The 16,746-nt window shown below is 45.1% G+C and overlaps 1 protein-coding gene across 37 annotated transcripts in view; it reads right to left on the reverse strand.

Moving 5' to 3' along the window:
• Positions 1-16,746, reverse strand: part of Sorbs1 (sorbin and SH3 domain containing 1) — a 230,753-nt gene that overhangs the window by 22,840 nt on the left and 191,167 nt on the right. For 27 of the 37 annotated variants that reach the window (XM_036168681.1, XM_036168686.1, XM_036168676.1 and 24 more), the window contains 6 exons: positions 13,853-14,025; positions 11,180-11,265; positions 7,934-8,101; positions 4,401-4,447; positions 335-449; positions 80-205 (listed from right to left, as the gene is read on the reverse strand). In XM_036168681.1, coding sequence (XP_036024574.1) covers positions 80-205; positions 335-449; positions 4,401-4,447; positions 7,934-8,101; positions 11,180-11,265; positions 13,853-14,025 — 715 coding nt within the window. The remainder of the gene's footprint in view (positions 1-79; positions 206-334; positions 450-4,400; positions 4,448-7,933; positions 8,102-11,179; positions 11,266-13,852; positions 14,026-16,746) is intronic. The other 10 variants (XM_036168802.1, XM_036168865.1, XM_036168881.1 and 7 more) reach the window with 1 other exon arrangement.

Genomic DNA, 16,746 nt, shown 5'->3' on the forward strand with positions numbered 1-16,746 from the left:
CATGCTATAGCAACATCACATTCCCCAGATAACAGCACTGTTCAAAGGCCCCAAAGCCAGGATGAGACGCACAGCTTACCTTTCGGAAGGACATTTCTACTTGTGTATCACCATTAAAGTTAAACTTAGCAACGGCTTCTCCATACTCCAAAACCTGCACAGGTGCCAACTTTCTGGGCTGAGCCTTCTCAGCTGGAGGCAGAAGCTGCGAACAGGAAGAAAGCAAAAGAGAAGGGCCAGGGGAGGAACGGAAGGGGAGAAGACACAAGGTGAGAACATGGCAGTTTAGCCATGGTTGGGCTTTCTGTGAGAAGGGAGCTGCAGGCTGCAATACCTCGATATAGGTGCGTGGGAAGATTCCCACCCGGCCATGGTGTTCACCTTCGTACCAGTTCTGATCAATCTGTTTGTAGATGTAAACAATGTCCCCTTTCTGCAGAGGCAGCTCCCTGTTGACAGAAGGTCATTGCCTTTTAGTAGATGTTTCAAACCATGCACAGGGAAGACATTTCAGTTTTTGGGAAAATAAGACTTCACACAGTCAAAGGGGATGTGGTGACTGGAATAGAAATAGCCCCCACAGATGCAGGTGTTTGAATGTTTGCCCCATAGAGGGTAGTGCTATCAGGAGGTGTGGCCTTGTTGGAGGAAGTGTATCACTGTGGGGGTGGGCTTTGAGGTCTCATATATTCAAGTTATGCCCAGTGTCACAGTCTCCTGCTGCTTGCGGATCAAGATGTAGAACTCTTAAATTACTTCTCCAGCACCATGTCTATCTTCATGCTGCCATGCTTCTTGCCATGACAATAATGAACTAAACCTCTGCAACTAAGCCAGTCCCAATTAAATATTTTCCTTTATAAAAGTTGCCATGGTCATGGTGTCTCTTCATGCCAATAAAACCCTAACTAAGAGAGAGGACAAAGTTACAGAAGGTGGGAGGCTCCATACTTGGAAATGAGAACTCCAATTGTCAGGAAATTATATCACATTTGGGCATTTTTTTCTAATCTTTTATGGGATGGATGTCAACTCACAAACTTACTAGCCTTGGAAAGTGGTCAGAGGTCTTATTACTTTGTTGTGATTTTCTTAATATATTTTTTGGAGGAATTCTGTCTTAGAGATGCACCATGGTGGAGCCCAGAAGTCTTAACTTATTCACTGGTGAAATATCTCCCTCTGGATACGTTCACTGCCCCTGGTGTGCTACAGGTAGTCATGCCTGAACTACTTCAGGTGATGACATCTTGGCATCCTCCTATCATCCACTCATTCGGCCTTCTAGCCCCTACATCACCATCCATCTCCATCAGCCTACACTAGAAAGCTCTGAAGTTCGGCAGAGCTGAGTTCAAAGATTTCCTAGTTCTGGGACTCGGACCAGAAGCTTGAGCTATCAGTGACACTGTTCCTTTATCTGACCAGGGCACCTAAACCAAAGCTGGAGAATGCAGCTGTAAACTGCAGCGGGAACACCCAGCACAGTGCATGTCCTTCCTTCTCAACATGGAAAATGGGAATTAGAAATAAAAATGAATGTCTCTTCAAAAGCTGTGTCTTCACAACTCTTCCACACCCATCTCTTGGTTTGCCTCAGCTGTGACAGTATTCACATCTAATGAGAATTCTTTTTGTTTTCAGGAGAAAAAAAAATATAAACAGAATGAAAACAGAGCAAAATTATAACTTGAAATTTTCTTGAGTTAAAAAGAAAAATGCCTAAATAATTTTCATTTTGCACCAAACCAAAACCACGAGAAGGTCTCTTGCTGGGATTTGGAAGGGATATGGCAAGTTTAAGTATGCCAGGGAGCCCCACATGAGGGATGCTAGCTAAACATCTGGAAAATGTATAAAACAGAGGAGGCTTTTGTAGATCTTATGTTGGGAGACTGGTTCTAATCCTAAATAAGTCTACAAAAAGGATCCAGGACCTTCATCTTTGTGAAAAGGAGTGTCTCTGGCTACATTTTTGTCAAAGCCCTCTCCTTGAAGTGTCCTGAATTCTCTGTCCAAGTGTCATACAGTGTGGCAGCAAGTGGGACCTGAAATGGCCCCACTGTTAAGCAGAGACCCACTACTCTGATACAGATGAACATGGGGAGATCTCTACTTGTAGCCAATAGAGATGACAGGGTTCCTATGGCTGATGTCCTTCCCATCCCACCTGCAAAGTGACAGATTCATGCTTTAAACCCAGGCACCTCGTACCAGAAACTTGGCTCTTAGGCACTGTGCCACCTGATCTCTTCCCACAGAAGGGCTCTGTTTGCTTAATTAGGAGGCAGCTTGGTCGGACCCACCCCTTCAATGGAAAGAACCAGTAACTAGTCTCGAGAAAAGTGGTTTCACCAGTATCTTCCTTCAGGCCATACTCTCAGCTCCCACGGGTCCACATACTAGGCCTAGTGTGGAGGACTGGGAATTAACAGCACAAGCTGCTCTTAGATGTGTACAATCTTTTGTTGTTACAATGCAACAACATCATCATCTGCAAACTTCCAGCCCCTCCCCCATCACACAACAGTCTCCCAAAGTCTTATGCTTGCGAACGAGAACACATTCATAACTATCTATCCTTGGTTACACAGAGAGCTCTAGGGATGGGAGACATAAAGATGTTTTCTGGAATGTTCTTATGTATGTAGCCCTGAGTACAGGGAGACGAAGCCTGGTTGACTTTGTTGAATCAAATGACCCCAGAGCACAGTTTGTTTTTTAAAGAAACACACTGTAGAAAGAGGTAAAACCACGTGGCTGGAGGGTTTAAAAATAGTCCTGTCTGTGAATCTGGAATTTACTCTTTCTACTAAGTTCTATTGATTTTATTATGAAAACAGCATATCATGACAAGAACATGAGCCAGGAGGTAGTAACTGCTCTCTGGCATTAGCAGTATTAATAAATGGCGACAATCCTAAGGACCTCAAGCCTTCTTATCTCTTCTATCTAATATGGTTACTCAAGGGGGTGGGGCACATAAACTTTTAAAATGAAATCTAAGAAAATTTATCACCCAAAGTCTCAATTTAAAGAATTTTGATTAAACTGAAAATTAATTCATCTATCCTTGTTACTCTCTGGCTGAAAAATGAGGATGGCGGATAATATACTTTGAGTATTGACTTCTGTTACATTGTACAAAACATCTTACTGGGTTTAGCCTGGCTAGTCTCTTTGCAAGGGAGGCATTTCTAGTCTCATCTCACCAATGAGGAAAACTGAGGGCAGAGACATCGAAAACTTGGCCATGGCTACAGAGATGTGAGTGGCAGAGTCAGGACCTCCAGAATCTAAAGTCCACAGGCCATCTCTTTGAGCAAACTAAGGGAATGGAGTGACACAATCAAATCCAACCACATCAGAATCATGTCTGCATTCTTGAAACTTGGTCTGGCCACTCCCTTTGTGTTGAAGGAAGTGGAAAACATGGTTGAGGAGCCTTGAGGCAGGGTTTTCCATCACTCATGAATGGAGGCTCTCCCTCCTATTCCCTGGTGCCTCCTGTCAGCCAGACAATGGGATGTGGCTGGCCACATAATCTTCAGCTGGCAAAGAAAACGCATGGTCTGTTTTAATCCATCATTTGCTAGAAGGCTCACAAGTCCCTCTGGAACCTGTCTTTGGTAGCACTTCCCACACTATGTTCCACAGAAAACAGAAAGGTGTCCAGGTCACTTAAATTTAGAGAACACTTGGGCCAAACAAGCAGATCAGCTTTTGTCTCCAAGGGAGTTCCACGGCCATGAACATGCCAACAGCAGCCTAGCTTCTCCAGGGGGAGGGGGTGTAAATATAGTACAAGGCGGTTTTCTGACTCATTTCTGCAACACTAATTTTTGTTTCCTGTTTTGTTGTTGTTGTTGTTGTTGTTGTTGTTTTTTAAAGAGCACCTTGCACGACGAACACTCCAAGGAACACATTTAGAGAAATGCTAGCATCCTGTGGGCTTTCTCTTTCAGGAACGCTATAGTAAAATGGGCCAAGTTCTATTCCTGAGACTGGTTCTGATTGCTTCCACTAAAGGCTGGGTCACACCATGCTGCAAGCTAATCAAGCAGAGCACCCATGCAGGTAGAAGGAGGAGAAGAGGCAGCTTCAGATGCCAAGATGCTGGGTGTGAATCCTGACTCTATCACCTCCTAGATGGGCTAAGTTCCTTCATATCGTTTTCCTAAGTTTTTGAAGTGGGAATAATAGTAACTACTCCACAAGACACAGGCCTTATTCATGAAAATCAAATGAGTTAATACAGGCAATGTAACACACACACACACACACATTCTACTCTTCATTATTCTGATTTCTGTCTCCGTCATTTCTCCCGACTCTGTCCTCAGCAAACAGCATTTTCAAAGACGGCAGCTGAGAAGAGAAATATGACCGGTAGCACTTACTTCAGCGTCTGGGCTTTAAAGTCAAATTTGGCTCGGGCAGGTCTCATCTAAACACAAGAAATAATGCTGAGTTAAAGATCACAATTGATGAACAATAGAAAGGACATATTTTCACAAGTTTCTAGGAAGCGAAGCAGAGAAATCCAATCTAGCCAGTTCATTTTGGCTTAGTACCTGGGCAAAATCGCAGCCCCTGACCTCATCAGAATGATAGATGGATGTTTAGTGAGCTGTGTCATGCATGAAAATTCCCTTTCAAGAAGGCCACATTTAGGTAAGAGATGGTTTGAAAAGCCCCTCAGGCATGCTGTCAGCCAGCAATCTTCTGACAAGCCTTACCCACCAACTTACTCCTTGTGGGACATCTCCTATCTGCCTGGTGTAAGTTATGAACTGAAAACAGATCAAACTCTGGTTCACCTATCATGACATCTTCTATTCCACATGCTCTTCCGGTCATGTGGAAAAAGCCAGCTAGGGGAAAGCCTGAGTATTCATCTACATACTGAAACTCCATCCTGGCTGTGGCAACCCTTTTCTCCTAGACACTCAAGCCTGGAAAGCCAGACCTGACCGTCTCCACGTTCTCATTAAGTCTGTCAGTAAGTCACGCCTGCGTCTGGTCTGCTTGTCCTCGGTCTAAAACCCTGTTGCTCTGGGTCTGACCTCTGGTTCCCACAGACACAAAGCTTCCTTTGACTTTTACCTACTGTTACCCAGGAGGACAAATAACATTCCTCAAATTCTTCCTCCCATGGGTGTGTGTATATCAGGAGGGGGGTTGCTTTGATGTTGGCTTGGACTGTCAGCAGATCAAATCTCCATCTCTAACCTGGGTGGAGGCTTGTGGGTCACATCTCCCTAAATGTCATATTCTCCTGTGCGTGTACCACATCTCAGCCTGGAACTTCTTCAGCTCCATCTCTGGCAAGAACTTCACCTTTATCGACTTGCATATCTTTCTTCTTTGCCCCTAAAAGTTTTTGTTTTGTTTTGTTTTGTTTTGTTTTTAAAAAGGGACACATGAAATTGTTAGAATCCCATGCACAAGCTATTTCTATCCGTGTTAACTCTCACCTCTTCAGCTGCTATGGCCTCTGTCTAGGGGAACAGCATACAGGAAATGAATAGAAGGCCCTCTACCACTTTAGAAGACATGGGCAGAGGGAAAGGGGAAAGTGGAACCCTCGAGGTAAGAAAAGGCACCTGAAAGCATCACCGGGCTATTCTAGTTGTTTGTCCTTTGGTCATACGCCCTATATTTCCAGGCTTCTCAGGTTGGTTTTTGTAGAGATCTTCTAGGGTTCATATTTCACCACAGGAATTTTTGTGTTTTGTTCTGTTTTTACTGGAGACGGGTTTTCCCTGGAGCCCAGGCTGGCCTTGAGCTTTGGGTCCCCCTCCCTAGCTGAAATCACAGGCATGTGCTAAGACTGGTTCTCCAGAAGAATTTTTCATGCTGTTTTTCCTGTCTATACATACACATTAAGGGGCAACTCAATAACCACCTTATATTCAAGTAAATATAATATAATACTAATGCCTATGTTTATGGCATACTTTAACAGTTGTAGGTAAATGAGCAGAATGGATGTGAGTGTAAGGATACATAACATGTTCACACTAGAAGACCCAAAGACCAAAACTATATGGATAAAGGCTTCACAGAAATCACAATAGAAAAAGGTGTGAGGAGAGAGATGGACCCTGTCACCCAGCTATGTAGCTGTGTGACATTATAAAAGCATACCACAGCCGCACATATTCATTGCTCGAATAACTTTGAACTACTAATTTCCCTAACTCCACATCCCAGGAGCTGGGATTAAGGTATGTGCCACCTTACCTGGTTGACGTAACTACATATGAAGGTGATCTTTCCATAAGACATGGATTGTGTTGTTTCTGCTCTATTCAGGGAGAGTGCTCTACGAATTAGTGGCCGCTGACTCCTACCTCTACACAGTACCACCCACATTTGCTGGCCTCACTGCCTTGTTCATCAACTAAAGGACCGTGGTGAATGTGGACCTTAATACATCAAAGTATTATACTTTGAACTTGCAAATTTTTAGAGCCCACTCCAGATCAAAATGTCATAGGTGGGATGCAGCAGTCTGCATCTTGGGTTCTGCATTTAGGGGTTCTCACACAATGTGGGAAATACCACTCTGGAGGGGATGCAGGTCCATTAAGAGTGTGCCTGCCTTGTTACAGCTACTCCAGCTGAGCAGCCCTGGCAAGCCCATGTATCCCTAAGACAGTTCTGCATGCTCCCTGCCCCCTCACATGCCAGCAGGCCTGGCTTGGAGCTAAACCATCAGCAGAGCCTTCACAGCAGGGCTGTTCTGAGAAGGAGCCATCACACTGAGTGCCAAGAGGCTGCCTGTCACTCACAGTGGACAGAGACTTGCTAACTTTTGTTTCCTCTGTTACATTTCTTTTTTTTTTTTCTCCATACTTTAAAAAATCTGCCCTGTCCCCTAAATTTGCTTAAGTCAGATTCCCCACCCCTCCCCTCTCTCTTCTTCCCTGGAACATTTCATTTCTTTAAAAAAAAAAAAAAAAAAAAAGAATAGCTAACAATGCCTCTGTCACTGAAAAGACAGAAATGTTAGCTAAACTGAAAGGTAAAAAAACAAACAAACAAATAACCTAGTTCTGGTGTCACTTCCTCTGGCCCCAGCAGGCCCAACCCATGCCATAGACACATACTCTTCTCCCCGAAGACATCAGCCTCAGCAGGGCCACATCAGGTTGTATGGCAGGGCTGAAATTCTCACTCAACAGGTAGCCTTTGATCTACCATACTGACCTGGATGTGGGAGGCAAGACCTGGATCAAATCACTACACTCTTGCTCTTCATCCCTGTATAATATTAAACTTCCATAGTCTAAGCTTAGAGATGTCAAAATTAAGGTGGCAGCTGAAGTGTCTCTTCAGAGTGCTCTTATCCTCTCCATGGCTTTATTCACAAGTCAGAGTTTCAAACTTCAGTGAAATGCTCCAGCACCACCGAGCAATCAGTATTGTTCTCTGAGTTTTCAACAGCAATGTCACTAAGTTTGGGGGCCTTTATCAAAGCTAGAAGAGGTCACTAGGTGACTTTAATAATGAAAGCTTCATTAACCATCTCTTTACAGAAGACTCTTGGGTTGTTTGTACCCAAGCTTCTGAGACACATGGCCAAGGGGACACAGTTTCTAAGCAGAACACAATGCAACGCGGTATCACGGTCAAATGCAAGATGGAGAGGACTGGACTCATGAGGCAGCCAATGCTCTAAGCATGCAGTAGGAGTGTGCACCAGCAGATCCCAGTCCCACAGCCAGGCATGCTTAACAGACAGAGCACAGGACAGAGTGGGGCTCATTCATGTCTATTCACCAGCCACAAAAGAGCCAAAGCGAGGCTAGGGAAGCCAGGACGACAGACACTGTTTGGAGAACTAAATTGGCCTATGGGGGGCAATGCCAAAGGAAGGCAAATATTGCTTTGGGTCAAGCAGCAGTTGGCGGCGACCAAAACAGACCTCTAACCCAGATTTCCTTTTTGCAGTATCATCTATATTGAGGAGGTCCCCAAAGCGCTCATTAGTGATAAACTGATGATGCGTCGGGATGACACCCGTGTGGCGTCGAGCTGCAATATCGGCCTCTTCTTGCTCGCGCTTAAGTCGTCTCTGGTCCGCTAAAAGTTTCTGCCATGAAATTGCATAAAATGGGCAGTGAATGATCTGGTCCAGCTTAATGGAAAATGGCCATATAAGCAACTAAGGAAAAAGGTATGAGTGAATAAGAAGAAGACATTAAGGGTCAGTGTCAAAGGGACCTATGGCCATAACTTATATGTTCCCATGGTAATTACCCACTATGTATTTTGTAGGAAGGAGAAAGTACTGCCCAGAAGAAACTGGGGACATTGGGGTATGGCGACACATGATTCGATATGACCCCTCTGTCTGTCTGACTATCCCTGGGCTCAGTCCAAAGCTGTGCCTTCTGGCAACAAAGGCCAGGTGACCCAAGGGTATGTACATTCAGCCTAAGCACTGGAATCTTGTTGGGCTGGTAGCTGGCATGTCTATCTGCCTTAGGCAATGAATGATACAGCCATAGTGTTTTCAAGCTAGGATTGTGGTGTGCTGTTTTCCCCTGACTACACACCAGGCCTCTCAGGCCATGGACCTTAACTACCCAGCAATTAGGTCATTTTTCTGCTGCTTTGTCAGTTACACTACCATGTGCTCCACACAGCAGAGCTGCCCCTTTCAGAGAATGTGGCACCTCTTCTCCTAGGACAGTCAACTCTTCCCCTGAGCATTAATTTCAGGACCTCAGGATATACAACAAAGGCTCTTCATGTGGCTGACAGAGGGTCTTGTTACTGTCTCACTGACTTGTGTCTACATTAGGTGAAATGAAGCTGTTTTAGGGAATGATGTAGACACAGTAGAGAAAACAATGGCATCTGGGATTAGAAGAAACAGATACCCACCTCTATTAGGAAAATTAAAAGGTTGGAGGGAAAGTTGGGGGAGGGGTATAGGATGAGTCAGAGCAAAGGGAATGGGAAGGGATTTGATACACACATGTGGTATATTTGCATGAAATTCTCAAACAATAAGGAATATATTTTTAAAAGAAAATAATCATCTATTTTTCTTCAAGACCTTTTCAAATAATCCATGTTGCCTTTCACCGAATACCACTCAAGGCCTATTCCAATGGCCCAATAGAAAAGAATTTTAATGCCTTTCCTTATACCACTGCAATTTTCATTCCTGGGATTAATATTCCTTGTGGGAAAGTATTTATTAGAACTGGTAATTCTTAACATGCTCAGTTAAACATAAGTCTTCTTCCAGCAGACAATTAAATGACTCATGTGACATTCACCTCAGCTCCAAAAGATAATGGCCCAGTTTTCCTCTGGGGTCTACAAAAAAACCAACTCAACAAATGGCTACAGGTCTTCTAGAGCTCAGAAAACTATAATAGAGTAAGCAAGATGAGAGAGTGTTTTGCAGAGCACGGTATCTTAGACAAAGTACTGTCTCAGGAAGGTGAAGCCTTAGTTTCTGGCTAAGCACCTTCAGGAGGTGTCCCTGTTCAAGCCATACCCTTGTTGAATAAAACAGACGGTTGGCTTGGTGACCACAGAAGGCCCTTCAAGAACAGATAGGCTCTCCTTTTCTGAAAGGACATTATCAACAGTGACAACCATAATGGATTTTCATAAAAGGGTGCAGACTAACACTCTCCTGGACTGTTTCTATAGCAGTGGAATGGACATGCTTGGCGTCCTGTTTAAAAGCGCTGGTGCTCTGGCTGGCAGTTCATTATCTATGGGGTAGACAGCAAATGGAAAAGACTTAAACCTAGTACTTAAATCTGACTCAGTAAATCCCCCAGGTCTATGCTTTAACCACATAAGCCCATATCCATGAGGAAAGACAAACCATTTCAAGAACTGTGCATCAGCATCCCCAAGGATGCAAGCTTCTCATGTTGAGAATGCAGCTTTCAATGGATTCACTGTTAAACCAAGTTAGCAAAATATGCCTCTTAGTAAGACTCACCCATCAAACCTTCCATACTGAATACTAGGATTTTATTACTAAAATGGAATTTTATCTTTCCTCTCATGAGAACTTTGTCTCTCTAACAGAACAAGTACAGAAAAGTCTGGAAAGGAATCTGCTCTAAGTTCTGACAGACATTAATCATTTATGAGTTGTAGATTTGATAATTTAGATAATTCTGGGCATCAAACATCTCCCCTGGCTTCTGATAGACAGGTACGGTGTCTACAGGAGGGACATGTTTGTTTCATACCACCCAACAGCAATGATTATAATCAGAGTCCTCAAAGTCAGCCTTGCCTTAAATCCTCAAGGAAACTCCACCCAAACCCTGGAACCACTCAAGCCAGACCAACATAGCAAAGGGGATGGGAACAGTTGTGACATCTGAACATCCCACTGCCAGCAGTTCAAAGTATCCATGCATCTCTTAACAAATGACAGGAAAGTGGGCACTGAACTTATCTAATCTACAGGACTCCCTGTTCCTTGGAATGTGCAGCCAGAACATGTGTATTGTAAAGCTTTATCACAACAGGAGTGAAGATTCTGCCCACTCAGCCGATACACAGGGGGAACCTTTCCCTATATTCTCAGGACAGCTCTATTTCAGGCCCTGAAAAATCATCCCACACCGAGACATTTCAGTAGCTCCAAGAAAATGTCCAGACTCGAAAGTTCTTATGTGGAGTTTGCCAGCACTAATGTGGCATCTCCTTTTTGAGTAAAGCTGGCAGAATTATAAGCAACTTCTTCAAATCATTTATAAAATATAGAGTGGCCAGTACTGTCGTCTGTTTTTCCTATGGCGATCCTCTCTAATTTGGAATATGCTTTGGCCCATTACTAGTGCCCGAGAAACAGAAGGGTGGATTTTCTTAAATAACAAGATGGGATGTACTGTTGGGGGGAAGGATGAAAATGTAAACTCTGGTTTCCAAGCTTCCAAGACATCAAGTACAATACAGGCCATGTCACCTCCCTGCGACTGTAGAGAAATCAGTCAGTCCTGCTTTCTAGGAAATTAGACTACAGGAGACTGAATGGAGCCCATATCTTTAAAAAAGTTGCCCATGAAAAGCCACCATTGCTTCTGGTCATGGCACATCACCTTCTAGTGTCTGGACAGTTCAGATCCTTTTTTTTTTTTTTTCTCCCTGAAGAAAAGCAACAAGATGAAGACAGGAGAGTTACCTCTTTATCATCATGTCGTCTCCGGATAAATTCTTCTGTGGACTCCAAGTAATCAGCTGGTATAAAATGTCGTGGTGACTCCGAATCTTCAAAACAACACAGCAGAGTTAAAATGGGCCATGGTTTAGTGGGAAGCCAGGTTTTTCCTATTATTAAGCTCAAGTTGAAAAACATTGCTGAGTAATCTCAATGACAAATTCTGAAGGAAAAACCCCCAAGCCCCATCCCACCCCACCTGCTTTTTGGATTTACTTGCAAACCAGTTTAATACAAAGACAACTCACCAGAAGGCCAAAGGTGAGCAAAGAAAGGGACATTCTTTTAAGCGTCCCCACAAAGAGGCGTGCAGGCTCTAACAGGAACAGACCATACACTCACACACACGGGCCACGGAGAGAGGCTGCCTCTCAAAAAACCACAGGGAAGCCTGGGACTGATGGGAACAGGGTGTGAGTTCAAATGAACCCGGTTCTTGGGTATGAGCTAAACGGCCAATTTTTCTTTCGAAACAGTTTGGTGGTTAGTCTAAATGAAGTGGGGGGATTTGTTTTTTAAAGAAGTGCAGCCACTACAAGCCATGGTTAATTGCCAAGCAAAACAAACAGAAGCAAAAGACGAGGCAGAAGATGAGCACCATGAGCACACAGAGGGAGAGACAGAGCAAGCCAAGTGGAGACAGGGGAGGCGAGACTGGTCAAACACACAAAATGCCACCTCCACAGGCCGCTGCCAGTTCACTTTGTGGGTTGTTGTTCCTGTCCAAGCCATGGTCTGAGTAGGGCACAGGATTTCCATTATTAATGGTCCCTGTGCAATCCTCCAGGCCTGCTGATCTGTCCAGAGAGGGCTCTGAGTTGTGGCTAAGCCTTGCCATGGTGTGTCGGGAAGACAGACGGGTGGGGACCAAGGGTTTCCCCGCTGAGTGGGGCTGGTCCTGAGGGCCCTGGCTGGGGAGGTCTGCCTTCTGGCTGGCAGGGGGCCCTGAGGAGTCACTGGGGGCAGGCTGTCTGGGGTAGTGTTGGAGGGGCTTTTTCAACCGAAAAGGGAGGGGGCTCATCAGGTAGATGTTTCTGAGGAGACTGTTCCTGTCCCCTCTGAAATCAGAGCGCCAGTCTGGCTGCCTGGAGGACTGTTGTTGCTCATGCTTCCGGATAGTAGTGAAGCGGGTGTATGAAGCCGGGCAGGTGCCCTTGCACTTGTTGAGGCGATGTTTGGGGAAGTCTCCATGAACACTGCCCCCGCTGCCCTCCCTGCTGTCATTAGAAACATTTGAACAGTGGTCTAACTCATCTGAACAGATAGAAAGGGGCTCAGAAGGCACAAGGCTCCTGAAGCTCAAGGCATGGTCCGCCATATTACTACATGTGGGGGACGCATAGACCCCTCCAGAGTTCATCCCGTCCATCTCTCTGGGACGGAGCTTGGTAGACTCAAGGAGGGACTCGGCTGAACGAGCTGAAGTCAGGCCGCTTCTAGACAGCACAGGTGTAGGGGACTTGCTCAGCCTGCCCGAGAAGTCCAGGGATGGCATGGACCGAGACCGCTGAATAAGCTGCTCAAAGGCCGTGATACGGGAAGACACAGTGTGCTTGGGGATATGCTCTGAGCCCTCTTGGCTAGCGCCCAGCTCACCCCTGGCTAATGCCAGTCTGCTCCTTTCAAAGTGGGAGGCAAGGTCCCGCACACTTGAGGAGGAGATGGAGCCTAAGGAGAGGCCAGCTCGGTTGATCTGGTGCATGTCCCGGTAGAACATGGAGAAGTGCAGTCCGGCCTTTCTGGAAAGAGGGCAGGGCCTCCTGGCGCTGGTGCCATATTCCTGTAGGCTCATAGTGCTACTGGACCTGCTGTCGTAATCCCGCCGCGAGCGCATGAGCAGGTTCTCGATGCTCCCCCCAACCCGGAGCGGGAGGCCTCTTTTGGAATCATTCAAAGAAACACAAAGGTTCTCACAGCTCTGAGCCTTCTCTGAGGGCAACAGGACACTCTTCTGTTCCTGCAAAAGAGCGCTGGGAGCAGAGAGCCTGGGTTTGAATTTAGAAGGAAGGATCTCCGAAATGCAGGCTTTCGCAGCCGACAGGGGTTTCTTGTGCTTACACCCAGGGCCTAAAGCATTGCTATTGTGAAACGTTCGGCTATGGACTGATGATGAAGAAATCATGTGAGCATTCCCGCCTTTACGATCCACTGGTAAGCATGCAGAATAAAATAAACACACCCATTAGGTTAAAGCTGAAAGCTGCCTTTAAGGAAAAAAAAAAAAAAAAAAAGGAGAGGTAACATGCTCATTTGTCATAAGGGCTTTAAAAAGTCTCCAGTTGATGTCCAGAAGCAAAATAATTTGTGCAGCAAAGCTGGTACAAAGATGCAACAAAAGAAATGGCCACCCTGCCAGTTAGGAAAGGCTGAAGCTCAGCTAACTCTAGGAAACGGGTATTAGAACAACAAGAAAGAAATGTTTCAGAGAGAACAAGGCTGGGGTTAGGGGTGGGGACCATTAATACCAGAAAGAAAAATGGCCGGCAAGAAAATAGGTGAGGGGACAAGAAGGCTCCGAGGCCTACACCCGGACCTGGACAGGCAGAGCTGTCCCTGTTGCTGGAGGTCCAGCCGCTGCCAACACTCAGGGACAGGCATAAGGAGACAGATGGCTGCAGTCTTCAGCCTGACGGTTACCTTTAGTGGAAGCTGAGCTGGAGGGTCGCTTGAGCCCACTCAGGCCCTGAAGAGGGATGTCACCACCTTCCAAGACACTTTTATAAATCTGCCTCTCATTCTCCAAGCTAGCAAGAACCCCGGGGGTCCCATCTGGTTCTCTCTTCACTGCATGGAAGTTAGAAGAGTATATACTACGAACAAGGTAATTTTAAGAGAAAAGGAGAGGGAGAGAAAAAAAATACAAAGTTAGCTTGTTCAACATTCTTCTAAAAAGCCTGCTTGTCAACAACAGAGAAGAGAACTGCGTTCTGGTTTCCTGCTCAAGCCCTGGGCTTTCTCAGGGCTTGTTCATTTAAACACAGGTCTGCAGACGGGCAGGCTACCATGCTCTGGGTGCACAGGAACACCACCTAAGCAACAAAGCTCCCAAGTTGTAATGACATTTGTGCTCTAAAGAATAAATAAGGACCTGTGATCCTAGTCCCTGGGAAGCTGGGGCAAGAGGACTTTAAGTTTGAGGCCAGCCTGAGCTACACAGTGAGATCCCATCTTAAAAATTAAAAAAGGATGGGAGGGTAACAAGGAGCTGAGTGGCTACACAGGAGATGGCAGGCACATCCAGGGACATGAGCAGAGGACACAGAGGTCTGAGGTGTGGCCAGCAAACTGAAGTCCATGACCTAGATTATGTTTCTCTAGGTTACTTTGCATGAGACCTTTAGCTGACAGAAACATCAAAATCACCAGCAAAGGAAGAGAGCCCTAGCTACCTGTGGCCTCGGGGAAATCGGCAACTGAGCAAAGTCAGAACCTGGAACTCTATGTGCCCTTACCACAGCTAGAATTTTGTTTTGAGCTTTTGGCTCAGGTGATCTTCCTGTCTTAGCCTCCTCCTCATAGTGGCATACACCACCATGCCCAACATCACAGCCACACCTTGCATTCACTTCTTTCAAACCTTTGCCAGAACCTGACAGCATGTATCATTCACACACTGTTGCCCATTTATTGGCTTCATTATTTTTAAAGTATCAACTTTTTTAAAAAACTTATGTTCTACATATGGATATTTTGCCCACATGTCTGTATGTGCACCACATATGTGCCTGGTACCCACAAAGGTTAGAAGAAAGCACTAGACACCTAGGAACTGGAGTTATGAATGGTTGTGATCCTCCATATGGGTGCTAAGAACTGAACCTGGGTCCTCTGCAAGACCTACACATGCTCTTAACTGCTGAGTCATCTCTCTAGCTTCTGACTCATTTATGCTTTTAAAGGTCTATTTTTATGTGCCTATATGTACCACATGGGTGCAGTGCCCAGAGACTCCAGAAGAGGGCATCAGATTCCCTGGAGCCAGAGTTACAGACAGTTGTGAGCTGCTAGAAACCAACTTGGATCCTCAGCAAGAGCAGTAAGAGCTCCCAACTACTGAGCCATTTTTCTAGGCCTTCATGTATTTTATCTTCTTTGAAATCTAGGTATTTTTAAAGTTATTACAAGTTCTTTTTGGAATGAGGTGTGGCACAGGAAAAAAAAACGAAAGCATTTATCCACTAACCTCTTTCCTTTGCACACCTGCTTTTCATGTGGCCTAACCTGCTGAAGCATTAACATGACACATATTCCTTCTCCGACTCCCTCGACTCCAAATACCTCCTCATTCCCCAGGAAGAGGAGAATGTCTTTTTGTAAAAGTATTTAGGCTTCTGCTATATACTTTTGATCCTAATGTGATCAGTTTACTATTATCATTATAGGATTTGTCAACTTTAAAGACTAATGGAATTCATTCACCTCAATATTTTATTGTATTATTAAATTATAGAAAAGTTTAAAGAATGGTAAGAGTGGCCACCAATATCAATTCCACCTAGATTCTCCAGGGAACATTGAAAAGTACTTTCTTATCACACATCTATCTCTCCATGTCTTCGTGTCTACCCACTGATGGAACTTTTCATATTCCACAAACTGAGCCCTTCATTTTGTGCAAAGCCTCAGCCTCTGAGTCCTCATAATTATAGATAATGTCAAAAAAAGTATAACATAAAAGGTGTGCGCGCGCACACACACACACACACACACACACACACACACACACACACGCCTCTTCCCTCAGTTTTTAGATAAGGAAATGAAGCACTGTAGATTGGACACCCTGTCAAAGGAGGCAGGATCAATCAACAGACTGCAGAGCCAGAACCCCAGTCACACCACTGGATGCCATGTAGATTGTATTCTCTGACGGTGTCTTAGAATACCTCCCTCTGGCCCATGAGGCAGTGGTTCACACATTGCAGGAGTCAAGGATATTTGAGTTTCATTATCATTTATTACCAAGCATCAACTGCCAAGACTCCATCCCTGGAACAAGTGGTACCAGAACCGAGGAATCAGGGATGAAGGGAGTCCCTGAGATGCAGTGGTGCCTGCCCGCATCTTTCAGTCCCTAAGTGCCTCCAGCATTAGTAACAGCTCTCATAGCTACTGCCACTAACTAGCCCTACCTCAGGCTCACAAGTTAAGAGCTTTACAACAACTATTTCAGGGGACCCGCCTGAGGCTACAGGTCCTTCTTATTCTCTACTGCCTGGATGATGAAAACAAACAGAAAAAAAAAAATCACTGGAACCCCAAACACAAGAAATCTAAGTCTCAAGGCTGAAGAACACGCAAATGAAGCAAGCGCCAAACAGTCTTCTGGGTTCATCTCTCAGTAGGAGAAAACTCAGAGAGAATCAGGCCAGGTTGACCTTCCCCCCAAGGCTTTGCCTTGATTTCCAAGAGCCCCCTGGACTATACCACCCATGAGGACACCCAGGGAAGGTTCTGAATGAATAAAAGGCTATGCTTTCTAAATGCAAGACTTGGCATACTTGGGCTGGGTAATGATGTCTTAGCATGTA

This window comes from Onychomys torridus, chromosome 1 (genome assembly GCF_903995425.1).
Source record: "Onychomys torridus chromosome 1, mOncTor1.1, whole genome shotgun sequence".
In the NCBI taxonomy this organism is placed as follows: Eukaryota; Metazoa; Chordata; class Mammalia; order Rodentia; family Cricetidae; genus Onychomys; species Onychomys torridus.